Source organism: Vipera ursinii (genome assembly GCF_947247035.1).
Source record: "Vipera ursinii genome assembly, chromosome: 5".
NCBI lineage: Eukaryota > Metazoa > Chordata > Lepidosauria > Squamata > Viperidae > Vipera > Vipera ursinii.
The window spans coordinates 9,168,316-9,190,790 of record NC_139518.1 but is presented as its reverse complement, the minus strand read 5'-3'; the positions used below and the strand labels follow the sequence as shown (position 1 = coordinate 9,190,790).

Sequence of the window (22,475 nt, the reverse complement as noted above, 5' to 3'; positions counted from 1 at the left end):
TTCTAAGGTTGCCTTAGCATTTATTCCTCGGGGACGAATGTAGGAGGGAAGGGCACAGAGGAACCTCCTCCCACTTTGCCACAGCTGGTACAGGATCAAGATAACAGTCAGCAGCAATGCAGAATATCTGAGCAGCTGCATCTTGGCTAAACATAGGTCCCAAAGGCTGCCTGGTCTCAAAAGAAAGGAGAGAAGGAAACACGGGGGACAGATCAGTGTCTTGTACTCCACAGAATAGAAATATTTACAGGGGGAGGGAAAAGTCCACTCGGCAGCATCATGAATTCTTACTGCCTCAGAGGAAGAGTGCAGGGGGTCATTTGCCTTCTGTATCTTTCTCATATAAGGAGAGAGGGGCTGATCCCTCTGTGCGCCTTCTGTGGGTTCAAAGGGATGATTGAGAACACAGCTGACTTACATACATTTTAGGCATACTTAGTGGTTCTCTTGAGGTACCTCGATGCACTCCAGTGACGTTTGTTTGGAACGTGTTTCTACAAGCTTTCAGAGAGGGAAAGAATGTGCAATGTTGGTGTGTCTCCCAGCTACAATCCTACCTCTGCAAGCTTCCAGTTGTCCTGTTAGGACTTTCCTGATCTCTGACACCCATGTGTTCTTCAGTTCCATAGATGCTGCCTGAAAAACAGGGTACAATTGCAATTACAATTACAGTTGCAACAGGATACTTAGCAATGCGGTGGTGGTGAACATCTGTAGCTCGGGTGTAAGATGAGGGTGGGGCTTCGTTCTCTGAGCTTGAGGGTTGGTTTCCGAATATTTTTTTTACCAGGCTAACATTTTCAGCGGAGTTTAAGGGATGTCAGTGTTCTTCTGCTTATAAGGGCTCTCAACTGACCTTCAACCAACCCAAACACACATCCCCCAAACCAGCATTTCACCTCCCAATGATCCTCACTTGACATGATCTCCCCATCACAACACTCTCATCCGATGTGACCAACACCTGACCCCTCACAAGACCCATCACAAGATCTTCATCTGATGTGACTCGCCTCTGAGCCATCACAAGACCCATCACAAGACCCTCACCTGTTGTGACCCACTGTCCCCTCACAAGACCCATGGCTAGAACCATCAAAAGACCTTACCTGACATGAACCTCCCATCACAAGACCTACTGACCACATGAAGTCTTTATAAGCAGAAGAACACCAACAATGACATTCCCTAAATTCCGCTGAAGGTGTTACTTGGTCTGGTAACAAAATATTCGGAAACCAACCCACAAGCTCGGAGAACAAACCTCCATCCTCATACTTAGCAATTGCAAGAAATTCAGGCAAGGGTTCAACTAAACAGTTTTGCATCTAATATGTCTGCCATTCCTTCCCTTCCTATGTATTTGGCCATTTTTATCCCTTTGGAGATCTAAATATCTTCATCTACAGAACAGCAGAGTTGGAAGGTCTTGAAGACTTGAAGATCTTCTAGACCACAGGTCTGCAACCCGCGGCTCCGGAGCCGCATGCGGCTCTTTCAGCCGTCTCCTGCGGCTCCTGGTCCTCTGCCATGTGCAGTCCAAAAAAAAAAAAGTGGGACTAAAAAAGTTCAACCAATCAATTCAAATATGCAGGGTAGGTGCATATCTCGCCTTGGCTCTACTCTTCAGTCAAACCCTGTTCTGCGCATGTGCGCATGTACACGCATGTGCACATATTTTTTGCGGCTCCCAGCTTTTCCTTTTGTGAGGGAACTGGTTTCGAGTGGCTCTTTCACTGTTTGAGGTTGCTGACCCCTGTTCTAGACCATGGGTAGGCAACCTTGGCTCTTTTATGACTCGTGGACTTTAACTCCCAGAATTCCTGAGCCAGGCTTGCCTTGCTCAAGCAGGAGAACCTATACCATTTCAAACAAATGGTTGTCCAATCTCTTATTAAAAACCTCCAGTGACGGAGCACCCACAATTTCTGAAGACAGGTTGTCCCACTGATTGATTGTTCTGACTGCCAGGAAATTTCTCCTTAGTTCTGGAAATCTAAGCACTCTTTCCATTTTCTGCTTGTAGGGACATTTACTGCAGAGTAACTTGTAAAAGCTGTTCAATGAATTAGTCGTTGCAACAATCTGTGAACCAGGACTTGCTGGCTAGGAAACAAATATTAATCTTAGAAAGGGAGGAAGCAAAGTCTTGTTTCCTTTTTTAGTCTCGCTGTGGCCCCAAGGTTTATTTTCTCCTGTAATTCTGAATAATCAAGAATATGAATAATACATTAGCAGGGGGAGAAAAAAAACTATAACTGCAATACCTGAATAATATAGACCTCTTCTCTGCCATTGTACCAGATCTCAAATTTCTTATTATCACCTTTGACATTTTCAGTAATACCAACAGTGCTCATCTGTTTGAAAGAGAAGTTTGAATACAGGACATGATCATTGGTCATTGCAAGACATTTTGCTCTCTTTAGTTTACCTGAAAAGCACATGAGCCAGTTTGCTATAGGGGTTAAGATGCTGGCCTAGAAACCAGGAGATTGTGAGTTCTAGTCCCACCTTAGGCATGAAAGCCAGTTGGGTGACTTTGAGCAAATCACTGGGAGACTGTGAGTTCTAGTCTTGCCTTAGGCAGGAAAGCCAGATGGGTGGCTTTGGGCCAATCACCAGAAGGCCCACAGTGACTCTGGACCAATCACCAGGAGAGTGTGAGTTCTAGTCCCGCCTTATGCATGAAAACCGACATAGTGACTTTGGACCAGTCCCTCTCTTTCAACCCAACCCTCCTCACAGGGGTACTGATATGGAGAAAATGGAAGGACATTATGTATGTTCACCGCCTTGGGTTACTTATAAAGTAATATTGGAGAGGGGAGGATAAAAATCTAATAAAAAGTAAACAACAACCATGCAGAAAACAGGAAGACCTTCAGTTGTAGGATGAAATCAAGTCCACTCAGATGGAAATCTGTTTCCAGCCTATAAGTGGCCCACAACCTTTGTCCTGTCATTTTTTATTTTTTTTAATTTTTTTTAAATTCCATTTATATCCCGCCCTTCTCCGAAGACTCAGGGCGGCTTACAAGCTTAGCAGTAGCCTTCATTCTATGTATATGCCTGCTTATTAGGGCTTTCACACACCCCCAAGCGGCATTATTACAAAGTCAGCTTAATTGCCCCCAACAATCTGGGTCCTCATTTTACCTACCTCAGAAGGATGGAAGGCTGAGTCAACCTGGAGCCTGGTGGGATGCGAACCTGCACTAATTGCAGGCAGCTGGTGTTACTTAAGGAGGCATTAGCCCACTGCTCCACCAAGGCTCATTGCCAGGTTCAATGGATGGATGGAATGTTCATGCAGTTTGATTTCTCCTAAATAAGTGCAAGGTTATTTAAGAGTACTAACGAGACAAGAAAACGTCTTTAGTGGGGATTTTGCACCAGGCCCCACTTCAGAAGCTGTCTTCCATGAAGGACACAGTTCCTAAGTTATAGCAACGGTATCTGACGTTACAACAATGAGGATTTATGGTGTGGCAGCAAGGCAGAGTGATATTTTAACTTGGTCTAGAGTTAAAAGTTGCGTTAGCATTCAGCCCTGGGGTGTGTGTGTGTGTGGGGGGGTGTGAGATACAAGTATAGCAGAGAGAAGGCACAGGGAATGTTCCTTGTTAACTACACTCACTCCTGTATGCCACAGGTAATACAGAAGCACGACTACAAAATTCACAAAGATGCTAAATTTCCAGGCGCCTGCCAAGCAGAGGTTCAACCTTGCTCATGTTAAGAGGATACAACAAAAGAGAAGAATGTTGAATCCTGCTTTCAAATCGAGAGTCCCTTGGACTGCAAGGAGATCAAGTCCATCAATCTTGTTCTTTGGAAGGACAGGCACGGAAGCTGAAGCTCACTTTGGCCACCAAATGAGAAGAGAGGCCTCACTGGAAAAAGGCCTGTTGCTGGGACTGATGGAAGGCAAAAGGAGAAGGGGATGGCAGCGGGTGAGATGGTTAGATAGTGTCATCGATGCCATGAACAGGAATTTGGGCAAACTCCGGGAGACAGTGTAGGACGGGATCGTAAAGAGTGGGACGTGAATAACGACTGAACAAAATGTTGAATTCATTAAAATTTAAGAAGATGACAATCAGTGTGGATTGCTTTGATTTCCACTTCATTACAGTGTATGCCATGGAATCCTTATGCCAGGGGTCTTCAAACATGGCCCTTTTATGACTTGTGGACTTCAACTCCCAGAATTCCTCAGCCAGGCAGAGGAATTCTGGGAGTTGAAGTCCACAAGTCATAAAAGGGGCACCTTTGAAGATCCCTGCCTTATGCAGACATTCTCTTGTTCTGTACATCTAGAGTTCAAAACGCGTGATGATATAAATCGCAAACCACAAAACCTACGAAGTTTCTGTGAGAGGAGACTCGTGGAAGGTTAAAAAAATGTTTGGTAGCAATATAAATGCAATAAAGTCAAATAGGTTAAAACTAGAATGCGATGGGAGCCTGGAAGAGTGTTAAGGATGATCTCACCTTAAAAAAAAGATGAAAAGTGAAGAGTAATATGTTTATTTTGATTTCTATTTGAAGTGTAATCTTGCAGCTGTCTAATCTTGACCAGAGTTGTGTTATATCTAACCCCACCTTCTCTCATCCTTCCTAATTCCTTGAATGTTTCTTCACAGATCTTACTTTGTAGTTCCCTAACCATCTTCATTGCCATTCTATGAAGCTCTTTCTGTTTGTCTGAATCCATCTTAAAGTGTGGTGCTAGCAATGGACACAATTCGGAAGGGGGGAAATCAATTAAATGGAATCATGACTTCCCAACATTTGGAAACTACGTTGTGTTGATGAAGCCTAAATTTAAATTTGCTTTTTTTTTTGAAATGGCATCACATTTCTGACTCATATTCAGATTGCTGTTCCAAGACCTTTTTCACCTATACTCTTGCCAATCTACGCTGTGTCTGCATAAATTGGTCTTTGTCTGTAATAAACGCTGTTCTACTATTTTCAGCTTGCGTTTCTAAGGTATTCACGCTCAATTTATTTTTCTCTTTTAGTGTTTTAAGTTTTGAATCCATCTGCAATTTTGTTTCAAGCCATATAATCTGCATCCTGTATCACTGCATTTTTTTTCCTAGCTTGTTTTTTATAGTGTTCGGAAAAACTTGTTTTTACGTTTGGTATAAAGCTTTTTCCTCGACACAGAAATTGTTCCACAAGGGCAGGGGTAGGCAACCTTGGCTCTTTTATTCTGGGAGTTGAAGTCCACGAGTCATAAAAGAGTCAAGGTTGCCTAGCCCTGCACAAGGGCAATAGTTGAATTTACCATTGTCATGTTTCCTTTGAACCTGCTTGAAAAGATCTATCCTTGTCTACCGTTGACAAATGAACACTTCTGAAATTCTGGGGTAAGGGCTTGATATTCCTCCGTCCTTTAATTTCAAACTTCTCTCCCTTCCACTGTAAGAAATGGGTTACCTTCAAGGAATTTTTAAAGCTGTAGGAAGGAGACTTCTCGTGACCATCTGTGTTCTCTTCCCGTTTCTTGCAAAAAAGCAGGATTTTTGCATATAAGAAGAGATGCCTCTGCATTGGCTTGAACCTGGCCAAATCTTTCACTTTGTTGTGTCCCTTTTTGTGATCCGTCCAGATGTTGAAGGAGCCCTGTAGGAGCAATTTACCCAGCTCAGCCACATCTCCCTAGAGAGAAAGAGAAAAACAGGACAGGAGAAATACACACATAAAACAAGGATTTAATTCTAGACTTTCGCTACATCCACGCCTGAACTATCTTAGTCTCAATACAATTTCATACTCGATTTCCAGATGGATAAGTCATGCAAGAAGTCCTGGTCTTACAACCGTAATGTAGCCTGCCAATTACGGTTGTAAGTCATGACAATCATAAAGCGGCCCATCACATGACCAACCTGATTTAATTTAATTTAATTTAATTCCATTTATATCCCGCCCTTCTCCGAAGACTCAGGGCGGCTTACAAGCTTAGCAGTAGCCTTCATTCTATGTATATGCCTGCTTATTAGGGCTTTCATACCCCCCCCAAGCGGCATTATTACAAAGTCAGCTTAATTGCCCCCAACAATCTGGGTCCTCATTTTACCTACCTGGGAAGGATGGAAGGCTGAGTCAACCTTGAGCCTGGTGGGATGCGAACCTGCACTAATTGCAGGCAGCTGGTGTTACTTAAGGAGGCATTAGCCCACTGCTCCTTTTGTTTGCTGTAGTTGTTAAGCAAACCCACTGTTCACTGTGGGGCAACTTTTCGGTGAAAAAAATTTGTAAACTGGGGTCATGTGATTTCAGGACGCTGCAAACAGCCATAAACGCCGGGCAGTTGCCAAGCACCCAAAATGAGGTCACAGGGCTTGAAGAGAGGCCATCAAAACTTCAGAACTGGGTTATAAGTAGCTTGGCACCATTACAACCACTAAGAAGTGGTTGTAAGTCAAGGATTACTTGTACTCCACTGCTAGCAAAAAGAAGAAGTCTTGTCCCTATAGATTTTTATTTATTTATTTTGGAGACTCCAGCTTTGAACGACTCCGGACAGTTTGCATTTTAAAAGCAAGAATAAGATATTTCAGAAAAAGAGAAGCCTCTTTTTTTCAATTAGTTTCTAATATAAGATATAAAAATACAAAAGCAAATAATAGGAAAAGTAGGGGAGGAAAAAGGAAAAGTGTAGAGAAGAAGGGAGAAAAAAAAGGCACTGACTTCCGACTCCTTCTGGTGCAGTAGAATAAGAAGTAACATCAAGCCTCAATTTTTTACTTTTATCTAAATGTATAAACTAGCTGAGGGACGCGGTGGCTCAGTGGGTTAGGACGCTGAGTTTGTCGATCAGAAGGTCGGCAGTTTGGCAGGTCGAATCCCGAGTGCCGCATAACAGAGTGAGCGCCTGTTACCCGTCCCAGCTTCTGCCAACCTAGCAGTTCGAACGCACGTAAAAATGCAAGTAGAAAAATAGGGACCACTCCGGTGGGAAGGTAACAGCGTTCCGTGCACCTTTGGCGTCCAGTCATGCCGGCCACATGACCACAGAGACGTCCTCGGACAAGTGCTGGCTCTTCGGCTTTGAAACGGAGATGAGCACCGGCCCCTAGAGTCGGAAACGACTAGCACGCATGTGCGGGGGAACCTTTACCTTTACCTATAAACTAGCCATTTCTATAACAACAGATCTATCTAATCAGTAAAACCCAAAATCAAAATTTCTTTTTTTTTTCCATCTCAAGCACAAATTCCAGAAGTGGTTTCCAAGTAGAAACAAGAGTACTTGCTTTTTTTTTTAAATCTAAGCAGTCAATTTAGCCATGTCTGCTAACTCCATCAGCTTTTGCAACCATTCATCCATTCTGGGGCTTAAAGTGTCCTTCCATTTTTGTGCATAGCATAGTCTTGCTGCCGTCAACATATATAACATCAAAGTTCCCAAGTTTTACCCAGCCAGCATTTGGAATTCTGGGAGTTGGAATCCACACATCTTAAAGTTGCTAAGGTTGAGAAACGCTGCTATTTTTAAAAAAATTTCGGCAAGGCCTACCTCATAGCCTGTAATTGCTATTTGGTGCATGGAATCGTTTGCCGACTTGATGATATCAAGAACTGTTGCCAGAGCTTCTTCAAGTTCAGCAGTGCCTTCGGAATTCTTGCTGCATTTTAACATTTCCTGGTTGTAAAAAAGCAAGACTTAAGATTTAAATCACAACTTTTCTTCACGGACCCCCTGTGATGATATTGTGACACCCCCCCACCCCCACCCCAGGGATCCATGGATGACAGGTTGATATCCACTGTCCTAGACCAAGCCAAATCCAAAAACGTTACGGGATTTCTGGAATTCATGCATTCAGACAAATCAGCCATCAATACACACATAGAGATAAAGCAGATTTACACACCATTCAAAAGAGGCATTAAAAAAGTTAAGGAGGAAACCAAAAGAAACACATCCTCTTCAGCAGCCTACACCCAGGGATTAATACCAGACAAACAAGCAAGTCAAAAAAAATATCTTAATCAAGAGACTATCAAGAGAAAAAACCACACTCCATTGGCAGGGCAAGCTACTGTACAGTTCTAGTCCCATATTAGGTACAAAGCCAGCTGGGTAAACCTGGGCCAGTCACTTTTTTTCAGCCGTAGGAAGGAAGCAGTGGCAAACCACTTCTAAAAATGTTGCCAAGAAAATGGCGGAGATTTGTCAGTCAGTCACCAGGAGTCAACACTGACTCAAAGGCGTACTTGCATGCACACACATACACACAAAAATTGTGCAGAGCACAGATCCCAGAAGGAATAAACTAAATTTTAGATAAAAAAGAAAATACAATTAAACTTTGTTAACTCTAATGGTATTCACTATATCTCTGCATATTTTTCTACCCTTGCAACCCCTCCTAGCTTTCACAACATCCATATAATCTCAAACACTGCCTATTGTCCTTTAAATAGGAGAAGGAGAAGAGTAGGCCAAGCTGGGTGGCAGAGTTAAATGCATCATCAGTTTAGAATTCTTGCGCTGCCACAAAAGATCCAAATCCATCCCTTCCCCAAGGAATTAGCAAGTGCTAACCATTAGCTGAGAATATTCCTGTGCATAAACATGAGTAGCAATACATCAGTTTAATTTGACCTTTATGTGTGGATTTGATCTTCTGTGCCTGACGCCAGGTCTCTGCAGGGTATATCTAGTGATTATGAATATAAGTGCTTCACTCTGGTAAAAGCTATGTATCTGTATTTGTTTATTTCTGTTTCTTTATTCCTGTATGCTTTTGCAAGCAACAATAAAGAAACTACTCCAAAGCAATTCCCCATGTTGTTCTTGGTTCCTTGGGCCTGATAATTTCCAAATCCATTCAGTAATATAAAATAAAATGAATCCAACATTTGAGGAGCTGCCACAAAGAAGAGGAGATGAACTTAGTCTCCAAAGCACCAGAAGGCAAGACAAGAAACAATGGATTATTACTACTACTACTACTACTATTATTATTATTATTATTATTATTATTATTATTATTATTATTATTATTATTATTATTATTATTATTATTATTATTATCCATTGTTTCTTGTCTTGCCTTCTGGTGCTTTGGAGACTAAGTTCATCTCCTCTTCTTTGTGGCAGCTCCTCAAATGTTGGATTCATTTTATTTTATATTACTGAGGAGAAATTTCCTGGCAGAGAGAACAATTAACTACTGAAATGATTTGCTTTCAGAACTTGTGGGTGCTCCATCATTGGAGGTTTTTAAGAAGAGATTGGACAACCATTTGTCTGAATGGTATAGAGAAGAGGGTTGGATTAGAAGACTTACAAGAAGACTTACAAGGCCCCTTCCAACTCTTGTTATTCCGTTTCATTCATTTTAAAACTGTTTTGTTCCCCTCATTCAGCATCAACACACTTTTAGAATGGACTGAATAATTACTCCCCCTTTTGCGCAATCAAATACTGCAAAAAATATGGTGCTTTTATGAGCAGATAAACCGTTCTGAGGAGTCTTACCTTCAGAAGCAATTGATATTTGGTAATCCTCTGGACTGGTTTTAAAAGATAAGCATCCAGAGAAAGCTTATGATCTAATTTCCTCTGACACTCCTGCCAAAAACATAAGGAAAAGAGAGAATGAAATGCTACTGATCTAACTGGGTACACTAAGAAATAAATTACACATTTACTTTTTTAAAAGCTAATAATCTTTTTTTTTTTTTGCTTTTATAAGCCCAATGTCTTGGGATATTCCTATGGTCGATTATAAAAAAAGATGATTCTGTCTTACAGGAGAGCATTTTTGCATATCCTAGGGAGATTAGACAATATTAGGAAACAAATAGCACACTGGCCCAAGGGGGCTTCTTCAAAAAAGCAACTGGAGTTTCTTTGTTTTTCTTCTTGAAGATGTTTCGCTTCTCATCCAAGAAGCATTCTCAGTTCTGACTGAATGCTGGGGAATTAGAGAGCTAGTGACCCACCTTCCAGGTGCTAACAACCAGATGACTGCAAAGGATATAAATCCTTCCATTCTCCAGCATTCAGTCAGAACTGAAGATGCTTCTTGTATGAGAAGCGAGATGTCTTCAAGAAAAAGTCCAGTTGTCTTTTGAAAAAGCACCTTTGGGACAACCGTGACTAGATGACTAAGAATCTCCATAGACAAATAGCACACTGGTACAATATAAAGGTAAAGGTTCCCCCGCACATGCGTGCTAGTCGTTTCCGACTCTAGGGGCCGGTGCTCATCTCCGTTTCAAAGCCGAAGAGCCAGCGCTTGTCCGAGGACGTCTCCGTGGTCATGTGGCTGGCATGACTAGACGCCAAAGGCGCATGGAGCGCTGTTACCTTCCCACCGTAGTGGTCCCTATTTTTCTACTTGCATTTTTATGTGCTTTCGAACTGCTAGGTTGGCAGGAGCTGGGACGAGTAACAGGCGCTCACTCTGCTACGCGGCACTCGGGATTCGACTTGCCAAACTGCTGACCTTCTGATCGACAAACTCAGCGTCCTAATATATATATATATATATTTCCTGTGTCAGCCTAACCTGAAGGCCATCGACAGGCAGTAGTCACACCGGTGACAGCTCATATTTGTGTAAATTTTAAATTGCTAACAAAGAATTAATATATATATATGTGTGTGTAATATGAGAGTCAGTTTGGTAATCATATTAGAACCAGGAGAACTTTAGTTCTAATTCTAACTTAGATTCAAAGTCAGCTGGGACTTCCGGTGGCTCCGCGGCGACGGAGACAGCCTTCCCGGGCTGCCCGCGGCTCAGCTGTTGTTTTTTCGCCCGAAACAGCGCCGATCAGCTGTTCGGGCGAATTTGAAGCCCCCTCCTCGGGAGAAGAGGAGGGGGCGAGCTCCCAGGTAGGGGTAGAGTTCTCCAGGGCCGCCTGAGCTTATGGCTTGGGCGGCTGAAGGATTGAACTCCCCCGTAGCCTGGGCTGCTCCCAGCTGGCCGGCGCCTCTGCTCCTGATTCTTGGAGCAGAGCCAGGCGTCTGCGACCACCCCTGCCTGAAGGAATGACTATGGATTAAAGGAGCAGGCAGAGCGATACAAGAGGAAAAGGTGAAGAGGATTATTATATTTTACTCTCCAGCTTGATGGACTTTTTTGGATTATAAATCTGAAGTGAAAGTGCATCATATTTGGTAAAAGATGGCGGCTAAACCACCCCCTAAAACTCTTCGGAGTGCTGGAACTTCTCCTGTGCAACAATCATTACTGCAGGCGCTGCATCCTCCTGATGTATTGACATCAAAGGACTTACAAGTGCTCTTGAAAAACACACCCAGGTAATTTTGGAATCAATTAATGATAGATTTGTACAGATGGAGGAGAAATTGGAGGAGAGAATGGAGGAGAGGATGGAACAGAAATTCAGAGTGATGAAGGTAGACATCTTGTCTTCAGTGTGTAAAGTGGCTCGTTGTGTGGAAGAATTGGAGGAAAAGCTAGAAGATTTGACTCAAAAGAATGCTATATTAGAAGCAAAAGTATTGGAGAATGAAGAAAAAGTGGAAAAGGAACTGAGTCTTGCTCAATATTACCAGATGCAGTTTGCCATTAGAGTTAGAGGCTTAAAGGAGAATACCAAGGAAGATCTAAAGCAGCTGGTTTCTGAGGCTTTCGAAGTAGTATTGAAACAGCCAGCATCTGAAATAAAAGGAGGCATGGATAAAGTGTTTCGTGTGAATTCATGGATTGATAGACAGAGAAAGTTGCCTAGAGATGTGGTGGTATATTTTGCAAAGAGGGAAACTAGAGATGAAGTTATACGAGCTGCTTATGATACTAAAGTTGTGATTGCTAATCAAGAAGTTTTGGTCTTAAAAGAAATTCCTCCAAAGATTTTAAGGAGAAGGAAGGATTTTACATTTCTTGTGCAAGAGCTCAAGCAACGAGATATAAGGTTTTGATGGGAGATCCCAGTTGGGTTGATGGTGACGCACGAAGGTAAAAGGTACCGTTTGGTTACTGTGATGCAAGCGCGTGATTTCTATAATAATGTTTTAAATGCAACGCCATTAACACGTCTGGAAGCTGAAAAGGGATCTGGAGAAGGAGTGCATCAAGAGGTCGAAGGTGGTCAGATAGAAGACAACGGTGTTGGAGGAGATCAAGATACAACTTCGTCGGATGATTCTATAGAACAGAGGGTGACGCGTGCTGCTGCAAAACGATCTAAGAAGAGAAAATAGCAGGATTTGCAGAAGTCTATGGAATTTCTACGACGTATTCATAGTCAAGTATGGGAGGTGGGAAAAGATTTGGGTGTAGATGCAATATATTTTCTATATGTGGTGGTTTTGTGGAAAGGGTGAGTTTTTTTTTTGGGATTATTCCAAATGGAGGTTAAAGTTTTGTTTGCAATCTTTTTTATTGTTTGGAATAATTATAGATGTGGTACTGGAAGAGGAACGGCCGATTACAGAAGAGTGGACTTTAAAGTTTTCTGATTTGGTTGCAAGAACGTTATATCATGGAATGGATAAAATGGATGGAGTCTATTTAGGACAAGTATAGGGTTGAGAAGTATTATATAGTATTTGAATAATTCTTTTTTCCCTTTTTTTTGTTTTTTTTTTCTCTCTTCCTATTTTGGGGTTTTTTTTTCTTGTTTTTAATGTATATTTAATATTATTAAGGTTTGTTTTATTCTATATAAGCTAGAAAGTGTTTTTTTGTTATTTTAGTTTTTTATATATATTTAATATTGCTAAGGTTTGTTTTATCCTATATAGCTAGAGAGTGATGGATTTTAGAATTTATAGTTGTTAGTACATGGTTGCTTATGTTTGCCTTTCTTTTTTTCTTTTTTATATATACCTTGTATTCAGCTCTGGGAAGTCGGGGGGGGGAGGGGGGGAGGGGGGGAGGGAGGGGGGGAGGAGGGAGGGAGGGGGGGAGGTAGGGGGGGAGGAGGGAGGGGGAAGGGGGGTTTTTTTAAAGGAAAATTGTATTTTAAAACTTTTCAATAAAAAAAAAAAGTCAGCTGGGTGACCTTGGGCTGGTTGTTTTCTGTCAGCCCTAAGAAGAAGGGAGGAGCGAACCAAGTTAGAAAAGGTTGCCAAGACAACTGCAGGGGTTTGTCACCAGAAGTTAAGACTGACTTGCTACAAAAAGGAAAAGTTCATCTGGGTGATCTGCCTCTTTCAGCACAGTAAATGTCCAATTGCCATTCCTTTCCTACAAAGAGATTTGGATGCCAACTTGCAAAGATCATTCATTTTGCTGACATGCAAACTGCCTTTGTTCCCCTCTTCTAGAACTTCCATTGTTCCAGCCACGGACATGTATAGTGTGCTTGCCAGAGGATAGTTCAGACAGCTATTGTACAGTCTTGGTGTCATTAGCAAGTCAATCTCTCACGAATGAAGGCAAATATAGGTATTCCAGGATAACATTGCAGGATCCAATCTGGGTCACTCAGAGGTTTAACCTTCTGAGCTTCCGGACTCGTGCTGGAGCCCATTCTTAGGGAACATCCCTCTACCAGAATATGTGGAACTTTCTGGCAGAGAGACATTTGGTGAGGATGGGCTTCTGCACGTGTCTGCTCCCAGTGACCAACCAAGGTTGAATCCTGCAATTCAGCCTCTACCCTTCTTGTTTACAGGTAGTTATGGATGTAGCAGAACCGGCCATCACCACAACGGAGCCTGTCATAAATCGTAACAATCTTGTTTGAGTTTTGTCATTTTCTTCCTCAAGGGAGACCTAAGTCTGTCCTGGCATAACTTGAATTTTGCATCTTGAAGCAGCACTTTCAGGGGATGGACATTCCTGGTTTATTTTAAGGAGACACATCAAATTCCAAATAGAAAGAAATGATTCGGGGATTCAGACCCCATATCGTGACAGGATATTCTGAAAGAATAGTGGTGGTTCTGTCCCATGGATCTGAAGGGCCATACAGGCATAGTCCTCGACTTACAGCCATTTGTTTAGTGACCATTCAAAGTTATAACAGCACTGGAAAAAGTGACTTAGGACCACTGCAGCATCCCCCGTGGTCACGTGAACAAAACTGAGATGCTTAGCAACTGACTCATCTTTATCATGGTTGCCGTGTCCCAGGGTCCCAGAATCCCCTTTGGCAGCCTTCTGACAGGGAATGGGGAAGCTACTGAATGACCGTGTTACTTAAAACTGCAGTCATTCACTTCACAATTGTGACAAGAAAGGTCATAAAATGGGGCCAAAGTCACTTAACAACTGTCTTGGTTAGCAACAGAAATTTTGGGCTGAGTTATGGTCGTAAGTTGAGAACTGTCTGTATAGTGAGGAAGCAAGTGGAGTGGGGCAATGGCAGAAGTGCTGATTTTCCAACTCCTTCAGCCATGGAGGATTGGCTAATTTTAGGGAAACCTCATACACACACACACACAAACACACAAACAAGCAAACAAGCTTACTTGAGCTACTGGAAATAAAGTGGAAAAATAATAAATAAATCTAAGCAAACCAGTAATTTAAATAAAGATTAAAAGACAAGAGGTCTGCACTTGTGCAGAAGTACCTTCACTAAGAGGAAAGTAGTGATGCTTGCAATCAATCCAGCAGCTGGGTGTTTTGCTGAGCTGGCATGCATATTAACTCAGCACATCACATAGAACCACAACGTTGAAAAGGAGCACAGAAATCACCACTGTTAATCAAGATTGGCTATTTTAAGATGCATGAACTTCAATTCTCAGAATTCTCCAGAGTTGTAATCCACAGGCCTTAAAGTAGGGGTCTATAAAACCTGGCCCTTTTATGACTTGTGGACTTCAACTCCCAGAATTCCTCAGCCAGCATAAAAGGGCCAAGTTTGAAGACCCCTGCCTTAAAGTGTCCAGGATTGAGAAACACTGATTTAGCCCAACCCGTTGCCTGGTGTGGGATCTTCTAACACACTTCTCAGTTTTGAAGATCACATAGGAGCCGTGACCAGAGGGGCTTTTGCCCAGGTTCGCCTGGTGCGCCAGTTACGACCCTATCTGGACCGAGATGCCCTACGCACAGTCACCCATGTGCTTGTGACTTCCTGTTTAGACTACTGCAATGCTCTCTACATGGGGCTGCCCTTGAGGACCACTTGGAAGCTTCAGCTGGTGCAGAATGCGGCCGCGCGAGTTGTGATGGGGGTTTCCCGATACTCCCATGTAACATCTCTACTCCGCGAGCTGCATTGGCTTCCGGTTGCCCTCTGGGTGAGATTCAAGGTGCTGGTGATGACCTATAAAGCCCTAAATGGCTTGGGTCTGGGATATTTGAGGGAACACCTGCTGCCGGCATCAAGTTCCCTTTGTCCTGTGCGCTCCCACAGGGAGGGCCTTTTCAGGGTGCTGCCGGTAAAAGACTGCCGGCGGATAACACCCAGGGGGAGGGCCTTCTCTGTGGGTGCACCTGCCCTCTGGAACCAGCTGCCCGTGGAGCTTAGGACTGCCCCCGACCTTCGTTCATTGCACCGGGACCTGAAGACTTGGCTCTTTGAGCTTTCCAGCCCAGGCTGAGTGTTTTTAATTGGGGGTTTTATATTTTTCAGGGATCAAATTTAATTATTTTTAATTGCTTTTAACTTTTGTATTGTATTGACATTTTTAAATACCTTGTAAACCGCCCTGAGTCCTACAGGAAAAGGGCGGTATATAAATTCAATAAACTTAAACTTCTAAGACATGAGAATGATGGTTTCTCAGTTGGTTTGCTTTATTGAGCCTACCTGGAAAAAAAGGCTGTCTCCACACTGCCTCCAAAGAGCTTCTGACTTAGGCTTGTTTTGGCAATATTTTTCATAGATTTGGAGATCTTCTTTCTGCAATACAAAGGATGTCAGTGCTGAACCATGTAAATCAACATACCCAAAGGAGAAGATTTCTCCCCAAATAAATTTGCCAGAATGCACAAACCTCTTCTTTTGTAAATTTGCATATCGTCTATTGCAGACTTCATATTTTAAAAGCAAGCCTAGGTTTAGGCTTACGAGTCATGCTAAACCAGGACTTTATAAAGCCCTTAAGAAGCCAAAACTAAACAGAATATAATCTGAGGAATGTGCATTTCTTTCCACAACTTCTATGATATTTTTAGGTAACACATCTGGAGCTTCACTGAAATTCCCCCAGTCTCCAAAATAGCTAAGAGTTTACCCTTGCCTGCTCTAGTGATTTAACTGCATTTTCACCACATCCTCTGAAACCCTTATGCCTGGCGCTTTGTTGGTTCAACTCCCAAAAGCACAACTTCAATATCCACTTGACTTGACTTGACTGTCTTTGTCCATTCACATTACTCTGGACCGATATTAGTTGTCCCACATGTTGTTGGAAGTGAAGACAATGTCATGAGCTGGGCAGATCACATGAAGTGTTAATATTACTTTATAATGCCCTGGTAAGACCACACTTGAAATATTGCATCCAGTTTTGTTAGCCACAATATAAAAAAGATCTTGAGACCCTAAAAAGAGTGCGGAGAAGAGCAACAAAGATGATTAGGAGGATAAAACATACGAAGAACGGTTCCAGGAATTGAGTACCGGTATATTTAGTTTAGGGACGCGGTGGCTCAGTGGGTTAAGACGCTGAGCTTGTCGATCAGAAGGTCGGCAGTTTGGCGGGTCGAATCCCGAGTGCCGCGTAGCAGAGTGAGCGCCTGCTACTCGTCCCAGCTTCTGCCAACCTAGCAGTTCGAAAGCACATAAAAATGCAAGTAGAAAAATAGGGACCACTACGGTGGGAAGGTAACAGCGCTCCATGCGCCTTTGGCGTCTAGTCATGCCGGCCACATGACCACGGAGACGTCCTCGGACAAGCGCTGGCTCTTCGGCTTTGAAACGGAGATGAGCACCGGCCCCTAGAGTCGGAAATGACTAGCACGCATGTGCGGGGGAACCTTTACCTTTACCTTTTATATTTAGTTTAATGCAGAGGTCCCCAACCTTTTGGGCACCAGGGACTGGTTCCGTGGAGAGAGGTTTTCATGGATCAGAGGGGGCGTGGCCTTACGTTCTACCTGCATACCGCAGATGGGTCTTCACTTGTTTGCACGGACCAGTTTCTGACATGTCCACGGACTGGGGGTTAGGGACCCCTGGTTTAATGAAAAGAAGGACTTGGGATAACATGATAGCTGTCTTCCAATATCTAAAGGGCTGCTACAAAAAAGAGGGGATCAACCTATTCTCCAAAGCACCCGAGGGCAGGACAAGAAGCAACGGATGGAAACTAACCAAAGAGAGAACCAACCTAGAACGAAGGAGAAATTTCCTGACAGTTAGAATAATTAATTAGTGGAAAAACCTGCCTCCAGAAGTTGTGGGTGCTCCAACACTGGAGGTTTTAAAGAAGAGATTGGGCAAACATTTGTCTGAAATGGTGTAGGGCAGGGGTCTTCAAACTTGGCCCTTTTATGACTTGTGGACTTCAACTCCCAGAATTCTGGGAGTTGAAGTCCACAAGTCATAAAAGGGCCAAGTTTGAAGACCCCTGGTGTAGGGTCTCCTGCTTGAGCAGGGTGTTTGACTAGAAGACCTCCAAGGTCCCTTCCAACTCTGTTATTGTGTTATTCTCAAACCATAGGCAACCTTCATGAAATGTTTCACAAACAAATACAAAACACACACACACAAACAAACATAAAGTTTCAGTCCAAGCTCGGCTGACCTTGCTGAGCAGCAGATGGAACATTTTCTTATTCCAGATCATCCCATCAACACATTTTCTTGTTTCTTGGAACATCACACCTGGCTTAAAAGGCCAGCCCAGTCAAATGAGCCAAGAAAGGCATTCCTAAAAACTTTTGTCTTTCTCTCTTTCAAGAGAAGCAGCAATTTTCACAGGCCAATGAGTCACCATCTGCCTAAAACAAAGATGGCTCTTTCCCAAAAGGCAACTGGATTTCCTTGGTTGTTTTTTTCCCCCTTTGAAAACATTTTACTTCTCATCCAAGAAGCTTCTTTTGTTCACTTCTTCCATTTGCCTTTTAGAAAGAAACATCTTTGGGACAACCATGACCTGAATGATTGAGAATCTCTACAGACACCTGCCTGAAACATTCTTCTAGCAAGAAAAGTCCAAGGACTCAAAAGAATAATTCTCTCCATTTTCTCATGGGAAGCAGAAAACTCATCTTGCTTGGGGAAAAAAAACAACCCTTGAATTATGGCTCCTCATGAAATCTGGAGGAGCTGACATGTCCAACAACAGAAAGTCATTTCTCTTTTAAAATGCCATAATTTGTACAAATGAGCAAGTCTCGCAACCTTTGCAATATTTATAAATTACTTCTAACAAGGTAGGGAATGCATTGCTTTTAAAAATTAACCCTCCCTCTCATTGTGGTGCAAATGAATGCATCACAATTTTTGCAAGCTGGATTAAGAACACATACTGTGGTTTTAGGTAAAGGCAACATAAAACTTAATGGCCTGATTAAAGTAAAATTAAAGGAATTTAAATAACACATCAAGTTCTGATTAACCATGACTGTAACCTGAGCAACAAACAAAGAAAATAAAAGCAAGAAAAGACACACACCGCAAAACACAATTTATAGTACATCCTGGTCTTGATTCAAATACATTCATTAACCAAGTATCAAATTGTTCTACTTTCAAAGTTCAAAGTTCTTTTTGACAAATCATAAATTGCTTTGTAAAATCTTCTGACTTTAAACATTTGTGAAATATGCAATTATAGTTCAGATGGTTATTCTTTGCCAGTATTTCTTTTTAACCAACTTGATTTGTTTTGTATAAATTTGTATAAACTTGATTTTTTTGACTGAAGAATTAAATACTCAAACTTATACACCTTCAGTACAGAAGTTAGCTTGTAAAACATATGCTGAATATATCTAAGAGCACTTTTAAAAATCAAAATTGTGAGACCAAATGTACTGATGAGCAGACAATATCGGTCAAGAAATCATGATTTAGAACAGTGTTTTTCAAACATGGCCCATTTTAAGATGTGTGGTTTTAAACTCCCAGAATTCCCCAGCCATTATAGGAATTGGAGTCCACACATTTTAAAATGGCCAAGTTTAAAGACATTGATTTAATTAATTTTGACTACTCTGTTAAGGGATAAGCGTATGAAATTACTGATTCTGTAATAACAATAGAAGATAGAAAATATTGTTAATAATAATTACAATAGCAGATTTTTTTTCACTTTATTGGAAAATATTGATTTGCACAAATTAAAAGAAAAGTTGAAAGATTTTTCCACTAAGCAACTTCTTTAGTTGTTTAGTAGAGGAATCTTTCAACTTTTCTGTTGAAGTTGTTTAGCAACAGCACTTAGATTTATATACCGTATATACTTGAGTATAAGCCGAATTTTTCAGCCCACTTTTTGGGCTGAAAAATCCACTTTGGCTTATACTCCAGTGAACAAAAAAAAAAAGAACTTCCACCCCCCAGTTTGGAGAGCTGCTGCTTTCATCAAACATGGACGAAGGCAGCAGCTCTCCAAACGGGCTGCGGCGGTTTGGAGAGCTGCGCGCGCAGCTCCGCCGCCACCTCTGCAAGCCTCCGCTGAGAGAATGGGGCGGTGGAAGCTTGCCACCCATTTTCTCGGCGAAGACTTCTTTCGGGGGATGCAGCCTCTGTCACCCCCTTCTCTCAGCTGGGCAGCTGAGAGAAAGGGGCGGCAGAGGCTGCATCCCCCGAAAGAAGTCTTCGCCGAGAAAATGGGCGCTGAGACGCCTCATTCTCTCGCTCAGCGGAGACTTCTTTCGCGAGATCCAGCCTCTGCCGTGCTGCACCGAGAGAACAGCAAGCCGCCCCATTCTCTTGGCGGAGCACTCCACCGCCCCATTCTCTCGGCGGCTTGCCACCCCGTTCTCTCATCTCAGCAGAGACGTCTTTCGGGGGATCCAGCCTCCAGCTGCTGCATTTCCCAGCCTCGGCTTATACTCCAGTCAATAACTTTTTCCAGTTTTTGGGGGTGAAATTAGGGGTCTCGGCTTATACTCGAGTCGGCTTATACTCAAGTATATACGGTACCACTTCATAGTGCTTTATAGCGCTCTCTGAGCAGTTTACAGAGTCAGCATATTTGCCCCCAACAATCTGGGTCCTCATTTTACCAAGCTCAGAAGGATGAGTCAAGCATGAGCTGGCCAGGATCAAACCCCGGGCTGTGGGCAGAGTTAGCCTACAATATTATATTCTAACCACTGCGCCATCCCAGCCCTTTAATTGTTTAGCGGATTGCAATCCATCAAAACATTCCTATATGCCGTTAATTTAAGTGTTTTTTCTTCTGTTGAATGTTTACGGATTTTTCATTTCTCATAGGATATAGACTCTAAGCAGATAGCTCAGATCAATTTGTGATAGTTCTACAAAGGGGAACTCTTGGTACTGCATTCTGTTGAAGCAGCTGAACTCAGTGGAATGTTCTAAGTTCAAGGCAGCAAAAAATGTACTTGTTGGAGACGAACAGGCTGAGCCCGAGGGGTCAAATACGTCATCAGTCTCAAATCCCTTTGTGCCCACAAGAGATCTAACTTCAGCCCACCTTGAATTCCGATGACTATTATTTACGCCAATTCACTTTGGCCGTTAGTAGTTCAGATTGTTGTAGAGAGCTTAACCTTGTAATAAATCTTTATACCCATTTGAAGTGCCTGGATCTTCTGATTTCCCTGGTGCTTGACAATACCTAATTACATGCAAATTATTTTGCTCTATTTTTTTCATTTGTTTACAGTTGTCACATTTCTCCTTACGCATTTTTTTTAACTTCAAAACGTTTTCTCTTTTTCCTCTTCTGGTACAGGTGGTCCTACACTTATGACCATAATGGAGCCCTCAATTTCAGCTGTAAGTCATGACTGTTGCAAAGTGGATCACCGCAGAACGGTGCGCAATTTTACAATCTTTTTTGTGGAGATACTTAAGCAAACATGGCAGCCACAAAGAAATACCACAGTTGTTAAGCAAACCCATTATTCACTATGGCAGAGTTCCCCAACCTTTTTGGCTTTGTGGACCGGTGGGGGACGGGGGAACAGGATGGTTCTGCACGAGCCATTTCTGCAGCCTGGTTGCAAACACCTCACAGCCCACTAGTAGGCTGCAACCTAGAGGTTAGGGTCTCCTGCACTATGGGGCTTTCTTTCTCTTGCTAGAAGCTAGAAGTAAATGCCAGTTTCTGGTCAAAATGCGTTAAAAACAGGTGTTTAAATATGAGATGGGTGATGAATAAATTTAATAAATAAAATAATACTAATAAATCACAGTTACATGATTGCAAGATACAACAAATGGCCCTAAATGCAGGCCAAATGTTAAGCACCCGGGACTGTGGAGATGGCCCAAACATTAGAAGTTTGAATCTGGGTTGTGAGTCCCTTTTTTCCAGATCCATCGTAAGTTTGAACTATCATTAAGCAATCGGTTGTAAAATCAAGGACTATGTGTTTTTGTTTCTCAAGTTGTGCAGTAAGAAAAAGCATGGTGGGGGGGGGGGAGAGAATGAAAAATGAAAATTGAAATACGTGGGACAATGAAAAACTCTAGCATCGTCCTGCCAACTAACTGGAAGAAAGAAAGGTGATCGTTTTATGTCTTTGGTTATTTGTTAACTGCCCAAGAAAGTTTCTTAATTTCACATGACTTCCCATTTGGCTGCCCGCTGAAATCCCAGCCTGAAAAGAATATCAGATGCAAAAGGAAATTGGTCTGAACACCATCAAGAAGCCCCAATGAAATGAAACACTGTGATTCACTTACTCTTTTTAAAAAGCACCGACCCAGAAGCTCAGGTTTTTCTATGCAGTTTTCCAGCTCTTTGAGGAAGATTCTGGAATGGACATAAAATGAAAGCAAAAGTTTAAAAGAGGCTTTTCAGGTGAGGTCTTCAACTGAATTTAAACTACAAGGTCCCCTAGCAAGAAAGGTCCGAGGAGTATTAATTTCAATCATATTTGCACCACTTCGGAGAATATAGGCAGTCCTCATTTAGCAAACACAGCTGCTATCAGCGAAATGGCCACTAAGCATGGCTGAAAAAGACACGAGATGCTGTGAAGATTGCAGGTTGCTGCTGTGAAGATTGCAGGTTGCTGCTGTCTCATTTAGATAAAGTTCTATGGGGCCCTTGGTGCTCCCTGAGCTTGCTTGTTTTCGTGCAGATGTTTTATTACCAAACTAGGTAACATCATCAGCGCACCTGAGTTACAAATATTCTTTTCAGCAGGTAAAGTTCTCTAGGGCAGCAATGCCTGTGTTATTCTCACTCCAGGGTGCATTGTTGGCAGGCCCAGAAAGTTAGTCGTGTATGTGCACGTTGGTTATAAATGATGTATTATTTTATATTCGATGTAGTTATAAAAGAAAACACGGGTTTATTTATTTATTTATTTATTATATTTGTATACCGCCCTACTCCCGAAGGACTCAGGGCGGTGAACAGGGCACATATAAAATGCAAAATACAAAAATTAAAAGAGAAATACAAAAATTAA

The 22,475-nt window shown here is 42.3% G+C and overlaps 2 protein-coding genes across 2 annotated transcripts in view; one reads left to right on the top strand and one right to left on the bottom strand.

Annotated features, from left to right (window-relative positions):
- The window catches only part of MCF2L2 (MCF.2 cell line derived transforming sequence-like 2), a gene marked incomplete at its 5' end in the record, with an annotated part of 216,523 nt that overhangs the window by 38,016 nt on the left and 156,032 nt on the right, over positions 1–22,475 (bottom strand). The window contains 7 exons of the mRNA XM_083363877.1: positions 558–636; positions 2,268–2,360; positions 5,452–5,673; positions 7,538–7,663; positions 9,509–9,601; positions 15,718–15,810; positions 21,742–21,811. Of these exons, the coding sequence (XP_083220003.1) occupies positions 558–636; positions 2,268–2,360; positions 5,452–5,673; positions 7,538–7,663; positions 9,509–9,601; positions 15,718–15,810; positions 21,742–21,811 (776 nt within the window). The remainder of the gene's footprint in view (positions 1–557; positions 637–2,267; positions 2,361–5,451; positions 5,674–7,537; positions 7,664–9,508; positions 9,602–15,717; positions 15,811–21,741; positions 21,812–22,475) is intronic.
- The window catches only part of ATP11B (ATPase phospholipid transporting 11B (putative)), a 412,741-nt gene that overhangs the window by 239,169 nt on the left and 151,097 nt on the right, over positions 1–22,475 (top strand). The gene's annotated exons all lie outside the window — the stretch shown is intronic.